The 10866-nt window shown below is 52.8% G+C and overlaps 1 protein-coding gene across 1 annotated transcript; it reads left to right on the top strand.

The window, feature by feature from the left end:
* Positions 1 to 3028: 3028 nt before the first annotated feature.
* On the top strand, positions 3029 to 7570 carry LOC141948907 (uncharacterized). Its single transcript, XM_074881921.1, has 7 exons — positions 3029 to 3450; positions 3837 to 4124; positions 4762 to 5022; positions 5394 to 5441; positions 5844 to 5948; positions 6401 to 6447; positions 6720 to 7570. The coding sequence occupies exons 1-7, from the start codon at positions 3390 to 3392 to the stop codon at positions 6906 to 6908; spliced, it is 999 nt and encodes a 332-aa protein (XP_074738022.1). The 5' UTR covers positions 3029 to 3389; the 3' UTR covers positions 6909 to 7570.
* Positions 7571 to 10866: the final 3296 nt, after the last annotated feature.

The following is a 10866-nucleotide window of genomic DNA, read 5'->3' as shown; positions in this document are numbered from 1 at the left end:
GGCGGAGCGGCACGTCCCCGGCTCCCTCAGAATCACAGAATCATCTCGATTGGAAAGGACCTTGAAGATCATCTAGTCCAGCCGTTAACCTACCACTGACAGATCCCAACTCCACCAGATCCCTCAGCGCTGGGTCAACCCGACTCTTCAACCCCTCCAGGGATGGGGACTCCCCCCCTGCCCTGGGCAGCCCATTCCAACGCCCAACAACCCCTTCTGCAAAGAAATACTTCCTAAGAGCCAGTCTGACCCTGCCCTGGCGCAGCTTGAGGCCATTCCCTCTTGTCCTGGCGCTGGTTCCTTGGCTCAAGAGACTCATCCCCCCTCTCTGCACCCTCCTTTCAGGGAGTTGTAGAGGGCCATGAGGTCTCCCCTCAGCCTCCTCTTCTCCAGACTAAACCCCCCCAGTTCCCTCAGCCGCTCCTCGTACAACATGTGCTCCAGACCCCGGTCTTTGAGGTTGAGAGCCCTCACTTGTTAGGTGAGTGATAGAGCGTTTTGGGTTGTTGTTAAACCCTAGGGAGTGGTGCTTTGTTCGGTGTCTTGGGTTGTCTTAAACCCTAGGAAGTTGTTCTTTGTTCTGCATTTTGGTTTGTCGTTAAACCCTAGGAAGTTGTTCTGTTCTCCTCTCACAGACATTCAAACCTGTAATTTGCGGAGGGCTAGTTAATTGTGTTGACAATAAATTTTTAATTTTTGGTGGTTGGTTGTTTATTTGAGAGCCTCCGTAACAGCATTGCACAAGAGCCAACTCGCCTGCTCCCAACAGGCTGCACGGTGCTGCAGGAAAGGAAGACCCTGGTGGCAGGACATCAGGCAGGTGCTCCTGAGCATCTTCTGTATTTCCCTGGTTCACTGCAAGGGAGCAGGGAGCTGCTGAGAAACTCTGCAGCCTCTGTCTCACTTTGTATATTGTGTAATGCATGGTGTAGCTGTCTGACAATATGGGGCACCCTCTGTTATCAACAGCATCATAATTTCCTGCTCTCCTTTCTCCTTTGCAGAGAGCATCATGAAATGTGCCATGGAGGTGGAAGGGACTCTGGTAGGAGAGGAGTTCTGTGGAGTCAGCAGTAGGCAGGACGTTAACCTTCCATCCTGTCGGCACTGCAGTTGGGAAGACTGGGAAGGCACTGCCCGCTGGAGAAGATCTTGCTGAGCCCTGGTCCTGTGGAGATGCATGCAGGTCCATGAGGGAGGAGGAATGTAGAAAATTATCCTAATTGAGTGGAGAATCTAACTTGCTAAGGGCAGTGTAGGTAAGGCTTGTACTTGTATGCAGTACTCATGGAGCAGGATGGCTCCTGTCCATCTTCTGCACCAGAGGCTTTGGAAGATGACTGCAGGCATTGCCCGCTTTAGGATCCTTGGTGCCAGCATCTCCCAGCTGGGAGGAAAGTGTGAAGGAGTTCACCTTGTGTCCATTCGGCTTCATCAGTGCTAGCAAACGTGAGAACTAGAATAGAAATGAAAGGGAAGGAAGCAACAAGTACGTGCCATTGTGCAGTCATGAGGCAAGAGGAGAGGAAGACTCGAGTCTGGAGAGGAACTGAACATCAGTAAGAGTGTGGGAAGAGATGAAGAAGTCCAGAGGGGAGAAAAAGAGAAACACAGAGCCTCCACTCTTGTGGATCTTGTACCAGAAGAATTTTGTTTTATGACCCTCTTGTCAGCAAATATCCCGCTGATGGTGCTGTTTCCCCATGTGGGTTGGTTCCCAGATGAGACCTCAGCTGTGCTTCAGCCAGGCGGTTCCACTGGCTGAGGGAGAAGAGCTCCAGTGAACATCCTTTCCCTCAGGAGATGCCCATGGCTGGGCTGTGCATGCCTGGCACAGGGGGTCCGAGGGAGACCTGGGGTTTGGAGAGCTGCAGCCAAAGCCAAGTGTTTAGGACTCTGCCCTCTTCCTGGCAGAGATGCCCGTGGGGGTTTGGGAGCACACCTGCCACGTGGAGAGGTGCAGGATCAGCTCAGGGGCATGCTAGTGTCCCCACATTCTCAGCAACACTTGCTTTCTGCAACCCTTCTTCAGTCTTTGACCTAGGAGCATCCTGTGGGACAGGCTCCGCCGTCCTCTTCTGCTCCCCGTGCTGCGGCGAAGGTGGTGTTGGGACCACACTCACTGGTGGTAGAAGATGGTCCCAGTAGGGTACTGTGCTCCAGACTCTGTTTTGGGGAGTGCTGTGATGGTGGACCCCCATCCTGCATGCTCAGTTTGGGCTCTGTCATCTCAGGACACGGGGAGAAAACAGGGATGGGAGGAAGGGGGCAGGGAAAATGGGAAGAGGTGGTCATGTAATGGGGGTGCTGCCTTCGGAGAAGGGAGGATGCTGGGTCCAGCTTCAAATTGGGGCAGGAGGGTGATTACTGGAAATGCTGACAGGAAACTAAAGGGGAGGAAATGGCGGGTGGGAGCAGGTTTTGCTCTAAGCACTAAAGAGGAGGAGAGGTGGCAGGCAGTGGAGAGCCTGCGGGGAGCAGCAGAGGTTGCACCCACAGAGGCGGGGGACACAGAGGGGCCTGTGCCCCTGCCTGTGCTGCCCACATCCCTTTGGTGTCAGGGGTGACACAAGCTGTGTCTGACATGGTGGACGTTCCTGTCCTGGTGTCCCTCCCGCCAGAGGTGGTAGGGGGATGCAGGGGGCCACCTGGAGCACCCCATCCCCACAGGGCAGGAGCCAGGACCTGTGTGCTCATGGCCAGAGCAGGGGGCAGGGGGCTGCAGGGGTCACTGCCTGGCTGGGGCTTGTACATCCCACATGTGAGGAACCAGAAAGGCCTAACCAAGCCCAGCCCTGTGTCAAACCACAGCGGTCCTTGGTGTTTGGGGGCTGGCGGGGTGTGGGGATCCCCACCTGAGCTCAGCTAACATGCTGTATGGGGCGGACATCACCCCGTCACCCCGCTGTGACGCAGCATCACTCTCCAAGGGGTCCGTTCCCTGGCGTAAAGCAAAAAGGACTCGGGTGGCGTGGAGAGGCGGTGCTGTAGGAAATTGCAAAACCCTTTCCCCTTGCACCTGCCCGTGCCAGCGACAGGGAGCTACTGGGCTACGACCTAAAATACTGAGAAATGGCCATCAGCAGTGCTCGGCTGTGTTATTCAGGTCTGTCTCAGGGCTGAGGGCTCATGGCTGGGATGAAACCGCAGGAGGAATCAAACAGTGAAGAGGGGAGATAAAAATCAGGCTGAAGCAAGAGAAGGGGAAGAGAGGGGAAGCACAGAGGGAACTGCCTGGCTGAGTGATTAGGAGGCAAGCTCTCGGAAGGGCTGCAGCTTGCCCCTGCTGAGCAGCAACCCTCACGCTGTGGGGAGAGACGGGTCCTCCCAGCCGATCCGATCCTGCCAGGCGCCCCGCATCGTTGCCGTGAGTCTGTCGGGAAGGCAGCATGGTTGTCCAGCTGGCTGGTGGCTTTCTGCCCCTGCTGCTCCTTGCCTGGCTGCCTGCTGGTGAGTTCCCCTGTACCCTCACCTCTGCTCTGAACTCTTCCACAGGAGGTTTGGGACATGGCTGTTGCTGCTTTTTCCTCTCCTCTTAGAGCATTTAACCCCTGCTTCTGCACCAGCACCTTGTCATGTTCCTTGCAGAGGGGTCCCCCTCTGCAATTGCCTGCACCCAGGCTGTGGGTTCTGCCCGTGGGGACCAAATTTCAGGCTCCAGGGCTTTGAACCAGCATCACCCTCAGCAGCAGGGAGAGAAAACTGTTGGGGAGGGAGAAAAGGAAATAGAGATGCTTCTGAGCCTGATGGCTGAGAAGGGAGCCAGCTTGGCACAGAGGATGTGGATATTCCTTAACACTAACCCAACCCTCCATGGTTGTTTTTTTCCTTGGTAGGACTCGTTCACCAGATCCCACCCACGATCGATGTGTCAGTAAGGTTAGATCTCATCTTGCAGTGTCTGGTCCAGCCAGGCTCGAACAGCACTGCTGGGAAGGTGAAGGAGTTTAATACCATGCAAAACAACGGAGAAAAGCAGAACGAAGGTGGTGTGGAGATGAACAAGAGTTCTGCCTGCCCCATCTTCATCAACGTGAACAACGCCTCTATGGGAACATGCACATGCAGGATGGAGAACACCACGAATGTGTCCGAGAACAGACATTCTGAACAGAACAAGCATGGTAAGAGACACAAGCCCACCAACACCCACAGGAGTGGGGGGAAGGTCTGAGGAAGGGGGAAAAGAAAGGAATGAAAGGGAGGACTGCTGAGAAGGTGTGAAGTGACTTCAGCTCAGAGGTTCAGGAGCAATTCTGAAGTACTCCAGAGAGCATTAGGGGATGGGATGAAGCCAGAGAGGCTGGGGGTGGGTCTACTACATTTTCTTTGCTTCTCTAGGCCTGACCATTTCCCCACAGCTAGCCCCCTAATCCCACCTCACGCTTCACGAAATGGTGGAGCCTGAGCCCACAGCCTTGGTGGCACATCCTGCTTGGGTGCCAGAAGACCCTTCTGCCTAGGTTGCAGGAGGAAGAGGTGTTTTCCCCCTGATCCTCCCATTTTCAATTCTTTCTGAGACAGAGAAATGCTTGTGCACTGCACAGCATTGTGTGGCACTAATCAACGTGGAATATTTCAATATTTAATGTTGAGGAACATTGAGCAGCCAGATTTGGAAAAAAACATCAACTGCTGGAGGAAAGGACAGTTACTTCACTGTATCTCTCATGAGTGACACGTGCCAGTGGGATACAACCCCTGCAAGGTCATATATATGACTTATATTTCACTTATCAGTTATATTTTTGTCTCCTTCAGGGACAGTCAGCCAGCCAAAAGAGTCAGTCATCACCGTGGAGTGCAGGCTCAAGATTTGGTCGGAGAATCCTGCGGTACATGTGCAGTGGTACAAAAATCCACGTCTGGAGGTGGGGAATCAAACCAACACCACGGCTCTGGGGAAAAACTCTACCAATCTCACCCTGTGTGCAGCCAGCACAGAAATCTGTGGGTTTAGGGTGTTTATCAGAAGAATAAACTTGACGGACACTGGACACGACCCACAGGGGACAGATCCCAGTAAGTGGCACCGCTTCTGTTTTCATGGGAGTGATGAGTGGGCAGAGAAGGATGCTACAACCAACGCTCCCCCCGGTACCCCTGTGCACCATTTCCCCCAAAAGCATCCTGGGCACTGGAGGAGCTGACAGAGCACGGCCCTTTTGGCAACGTATCCCACCATGGAGCTGCTTGGCCATCAGGTCCCTGAAATAGGACCTGCCAGATCCTCCAGCTGCAGCACGTCAGCTGAATGCTGAGGTGGTGGGGGCTGCTGCGGCGGGAGTGGGACAGCTGGGCCTGTGGGGTCCAGGTCCCTGCTTCAAAGCAGAGTGAGGAGCAGGCTGTCCTCTGCCTCTGGGCTGTCTCTCACTCATGTTTCTGTCTTCCAGGCTGTGGCCCATCTCAGACCAATGTCACCAAGGAGGAGGCCTGTACAGGTGAGTCCCCACAGCCCCGTGGCTGCAAGGGTGGTGGGCAGGAGGGGTCCTCAGGGAGAAAGAGTAGCACTAAGGGGGGAAATACATCCTGATGTTTTCCCATGAGTGGGTGGGAGCCGCTAGCAAACTGGGATACACACCAGCAGATCAGAGGCTGTGACGCTGGGAGTGTGCTCCGATGCTCTGAGCACCCCCCTGGCTGAGTTCAGATGAGTTTTTGGAGACCATTCCGCACAGGATTTTGTCAGCACCCCAGGGCTGTGGGGGCTGTGTGTGGTTCGGGGTCTGGAAGCCCAAGTTTGGAAAAGAACTGCCCCCCCTCAAAAGAGGCAATGTCAGCATGTGTCCCTGCATGGTGGGATGGCAGCTCACGAGTGCTTCTGTGATGGTTTGTGTGTGCAGGACTCAAATTCCTCATGTGTATCATCTTCGGCTTAGCGGTCGGGACGTTTCTTTACATGCCGATAATTGGCCTTCTGCTGTGGCAGTGCAGAAGGAACAGCAAAGGTAAGGCTGAGCCTGCCCCAAGACTCTGTCTCCTGTGGGAGCCAGTTGGCATCTCCTCCTCACCAGTTGGTCTGGACAAGCCCAGGCTTGGGAGATGTCCATCTTCAATAACCTTCTGCTCCTGCTCACTTGGTGTTTCCCGCATGAGTCTGTCCTCCTGGACAAGCTGTCCTGGGGTGAAGAGAAGGTTCACCCTCTGCCCAGCTGCTGGTGAGAGCCTGGTTATGGCACAAGCCATGGTGCAAGTGAAACACATCTTGCACATCACCACATTTCCAGGAGTGTTCAGCTCAGAGCTCCAGCCCCTCCTGCCCCTTGGCCACCTTCAGAACCAGCCAGCTGCAGAACCCCATCCTCTTCTGCAACAAAACCAGGACCAATGCAGGTGTTTTCTTAATTTAATGATCGTTATCATTATTTTAACTACTATTTAAACTTGTTTCCTTTTTCAGGAAAGCTCACAAGCAGGCAAGTGGCTGAGGAGAATCAGCTTGGCACGGTAAGCCAGGGAGGGCTTCACACGTATCATTTCCTTTTCCCTGTAGAAAAAAGCACTAGCTGTTGAATACCCATTTAAAGGATTTCAGAGTAAAATCAGCTTTGCTTTCTGAACACTTACTGATTCCTATTAAGTAGGGGCTCATGACCTTCTGAATAGGTGGCACCTCTGAGCAAGTTGGATAATACTTGGGCAATACAAATGGAAAAATATTAGCAGGGGAGATGCAGAAGGGAAAGCCAGGGCTCTACTCATTGCTCTCTCTCCTGCAGGCAGCCCCAGTGACAGGGACCGAGGACCTGACCTATGCCAACCTGAAATTTGAAAAGAAGGAGACAAAACCTGCCTCCTCTGATGTTGTTTACACCGAGATCAAACCACCGCAACAACAGCAGAGCGTAGGGGATGCCAGTGCTGCCAACGCAGGGGTGGATGTCTCCCCCGAGGGACAGGGCAAATAAGGGAGAGAGGAGGGACAAGCAGCTTGTTGTACACCTGTCGGGGTCATCATTCCTGAAAACAAGGCGTTAGCTCATACAGAAGCGCAATCTTGGCAACTAAAGCCACCTATTTGCCCCCAAATGGCTGCACCACTGTGCTTTACATTCCCCTGGAAGAAGCCATCTCTCACGGTGAGGACAGGGCTCTTCCAGTTGGTTTTCCCTTTGTCTTCCCGCAGCACCAAGCACTGCCAAGCCTTGGAAACTCCTTTCATGGTCTTTGGTCATTGATGGGCTCCTCTAGCAGCTTGTTCTGTGTTTCAGTGATGTCACCGTGGTCCAGGAAGCACTCAGTGTCCACTTGGTGCTGGACATGCTGGGTGGGGTGGCCATGAGAAGCTCCTTGTGGTGCTAGAAAAGTCCTGGAGCAATTTTCTGGATTTTCTCCAGAGCAGGTACCTGCTGTGACATAGGTTGAACTTGCACTGGTTCAGTCACTCGAAACAGAAGGAGCAGGGATGAAAAGGCATCATTAGCTTCGCAGAGGTGCAGTGCAAGTGCTGCTGCAGTGATCTACGTGGATCTGCTTCATACCAGGAGTGGACGGGTATCCTCATGCATGTAGAGCTCTCCTGTAATTTGAAAAAAAAAAAAAAAAATAAAAAGTGATGGTTTTGCCCTCAGTGTTTCCAGTTCTGTACTGCTGATGGAGACCCAGCTGAAGTCCATCAGAAACAGTCAGCAAGCCCTGGAGATTTTCTGATTTCCCTACTCAGTCCAGTTTGAGAGCAGCCTGTGGGAGACATCCCAAAAGCAGCGGTGGTGGAGCTCCTGGTGTCCTGGGGACAGAGCTCAGGTCATGCATGGCCAGGAAGACACAGGCAAGGCCTACAGAAAGGGAGAAATTGGGGAAAACAATCCCAAATGGGATGTGAGGGTCAAAGTGTTGAATCGGGGAGGCTCATATAGGCATCAAGGTTGCCGGGGGTTGCTACCCATGGATGCAGAGCAGAACCAAAATGCAGGACATCCTCACCAGCCTCCTCCTGGATACCTGCAGTCATGGAGGAGGAGGATCCCTAGGGGTGCTCCAGCTTTCCAGGGAAGGCCTAAATTAAAGAGGCAGGTACAAAATGCAGCCAAAACCTCACTGGCAGCTCCTGAGGGAGCTGGAGTAGGAACTGGGGTTTGAAGGAGATGTACCAGGTCTCCTTCTGGCTGCAGAAAGGAAGCAAGGTGGCAGATCTCCAGAACTTCTCACTGCCCATCACTCCTTGGGGGCTGTTTCCAATTTATATGCCCAGAGGTCCATGGGATTTGGTTTAGAGCAGACACCGCTCAGCCACAGCTCCCGCCCTGTCCTCATGGCAAGGAGATCCATTGCTCGTGCTTGAGTGGGACGTAAGGGTGGCCATCTCGCACGCTCCTGACGTGGTGCTGGGGCAGCCAGGGAGGTTGGGGTGGAGCAGAAGTCCAACAAGAGATCAGTGCAGGGTCTGCTGGCCACCTTTTAGTCAACAGCCAGCTGAATATGAGCCAGCAGTGTGCCGAGGTGGCCAAGAAAGCCAATAGCATCCTGGCTTGTATCAGAAATAGCGTGGCCAGCAGGACTGGGGAAGTGATTGTCTCCCTGTACTCAGCACTGGTGAGGCCGCACCTCCAATACTGTGCTCAGTTTTGGGCCCCTCACTACAGGAAAGACATTGAGGTGCTGGAGTGTGTCCAGAGAAGGGCAACGAAGCTGTTGGAGGGTCTAGAGAACAAGTCTTAGAGGAGTGGCTGAGGGAACTGGGGGTGTTTAGCCTGGGGAGAAGGCGGCAGAGGGGAGACCTCATCGCCCTCTACAACTACATGAAAGGAGTTTGTATTGAGGTGGGTGTCAGTCTGTTCTCCCAAGTAACAAGTGGTAGGATGAGAGGCCTCAAGTTGTGCCAGGGGAGGCTTAGATATTAGGAAAAAATTCTTCACCGAAAGGGTTGTCAAGCACTGGAACAGGCTGCCCAGGGAAGTGGTTGAGTCACCACCCCTGGAGGCATTTAAAAGACGTGTAGATGTGGTGCTTAGGGACATGGTTTAGTGGTGGACTTGGCAGTGCTGGGTTAAGGGTTGGACTCAATGATCTTAAAGGTCTTTTCCAACCTGAATCATTCTATGATTCTGTATAGCCAGGTTGGGTGGCCATTGGACTGGCCCACTGCAGCCCTTCTCATGTTCCTACAGCATGAAATGACCAATGTTGTCATTTTAAGGAGAAAAGGGTTTTAAACAAGCTGACTTCAACTTAGAGGGACTGCTAGTGACTCCAAGAGCAGCTGAGCAGGACACCTGAGACTTGTATTAAAAGCCTTGGCTATCCTTTGCAGAGGCAAGAGGGAATGCTTCAGAGGAGGCAAATACAGCTGCAGATAAGTTCTTCAGCATCCTACCAGTCAGAAAAGAAGGCCACGAGGAAAGGAAAACCACAAAGGACATGACAGAATGATGTGATCACTAAATTGTGGAAGCAAAATCAGAAGGCTAAGGTACGAGATAAGACTAGCAAGGGCTGTAACGGGCTCTGCATTTGCTTAACAGTCTTAAAAAGAAGAGGAAGGAAAAGGAAAAGCTTGACCCATTGCTTCCCCAAAAAAGAGTCACTAGCCAATGAGGTGGAGAAAGCTAGGATGTTTGTAGTGCTGCTTTTCACATCCTCCCTTACACCCAAGGTTAGTGGGGATCAGGTCTGGGATAGCCTTTTTAACAAGGAACCTGGAAAGAAGCCGTGAAATAGCCTTGGAGCAGTTACATGGGTGAGCAAGAGGTGAAGAAATGCAGCCAAGGTTGCTTTAAGGAACTAGCTGTGACAATCTCTCAAGATCTCAGGGGCTTTAGCAAGTGCAGGCAGGAAGGGTGGGGCCAGTGTCTTTGTCCATCAGCTATTTGTAAAAAGGTGAAGCAGCTATGGCCAGAACTGAGCCTTTGAATTTGTTCTCAGAAAGATGCTATAACGAGCAGTTAAGCAAGTGTGTGAAGATAAAGCAGTAATAAACACAACACCCTCCTTGCCCCAAACGTGGTACATGCCACCTCCGTAGGGACAGAGGTCCCCGCGTTGTCCCCATGTGTGCTCAAGGCAGGTGGGTGAGACACCCGTGATGGGTTTCCGTGCCAGGAGCGCAGTGTCCTCTCTGCCTCGCAAGCTCTGCTCACTGATGGAGGAAGCCTGACTCAGATGGAGAAACAAAAGTGGTGCTTCTCCCAGTTCTGTTTGTTTGTTTGTTTGTTTGTTTGTTTTTTTAGGGCAGAATCGTAGCAACAGGCACCTGGGGAGATCATGGAGGAACCACCCAATCTGGAGAAGAGGGGTACCAGGGAGTGCAGCCAGGGAGCTGCTGCCTGATGTGGTCCCCAAGCTCCACACTCACTGTGATGGTGCTTTTGGGCGCTGATTGACAAGTCCTCAGTGCCACACTCACTGCCAGCCCGGTTCCTGCACAGCCCTCAGCCAAACCTCCAGCAGAAAGGGCTCAGCAGAACACAAGTCTTGAGCAAAGCTGCAGCTCTGCTGGAGCACACAGAAGAGGCTTTGCCTCCACCATGCTCCCTGCCTGCTCTAAGAGCCACAGGAATCCACGTGGGAAAGAACAGGGATGGGACCCGGATCACAGTGGGAAAACCCAGAAAGAGCAAAGGGAAAAAGCCAAAACAAGCCAAGAAGCAGAAGCAGAGGAATGGGAAAGGATGGGGATGGGTGAGGGTAGCAGTGGGGAGGACTGGTAGTATACTTGGATAGCATGAGAAGGAGGCACCAGCTCAGAAGAGAAGAGAGAAAACAGAAGAGAATTAGAGAAAGAAGAACAGAAAGAGAGAAGTGGAAGGAAGTGGAGCAGAAAAGAGAAGGAGAGGAGAGACCGGAAGAGTCACAAGAAAGGGAAAGACACTGGGGGAAAAAAAATGGCTCAGGCTGAGGAAGGCCCTGACATCACTTTGCAGTGGGAAA

The sequence above is a fragment of the Strix uralensis genome, chromosome 12 (assembly GCF_047716275.1).
Source record: "Strix uralensis isolate ZFMK-TIS-50842 chromosome 12, bStrUra1, whole genome shotgun sequence".
Classification (NCBI taxonomy): Eukaryota; Metazoa; Chordata; class Aves; order Strigiformes; family Strigidae; genus Strix; species Strix uralensis.
This window is presented reverse-complemented; position numbering and strand designations above follow the sequence as displayed.

Excerpts from the sequence above, each read along its gene's own strand:
- LOC141948907 (XM_074881921.1), top strand. The coding sequence starts at position 3,390 with ATGGTTGTCCAGCTGGCTGGTGGCTTTCTGCCCCTGCTGCTCCTTGCC. Across the intron at positions 5,949-6,400 it reads GTGCAGAAGGAACAGCAAAG|GAAAGCTCACAAGCAGGCAA; the intron begins GTAAGGCTGAGC and ends TTCCTTTTTCAG. Across the intron at positions 6,448-6,719 it reads AGGAGAATCAGCTTGGCACG|GCAGCCCCAGTGACAGGGAC; the intron begins GTAAGCCAGGGA and ends TCTCTCCTGCAG.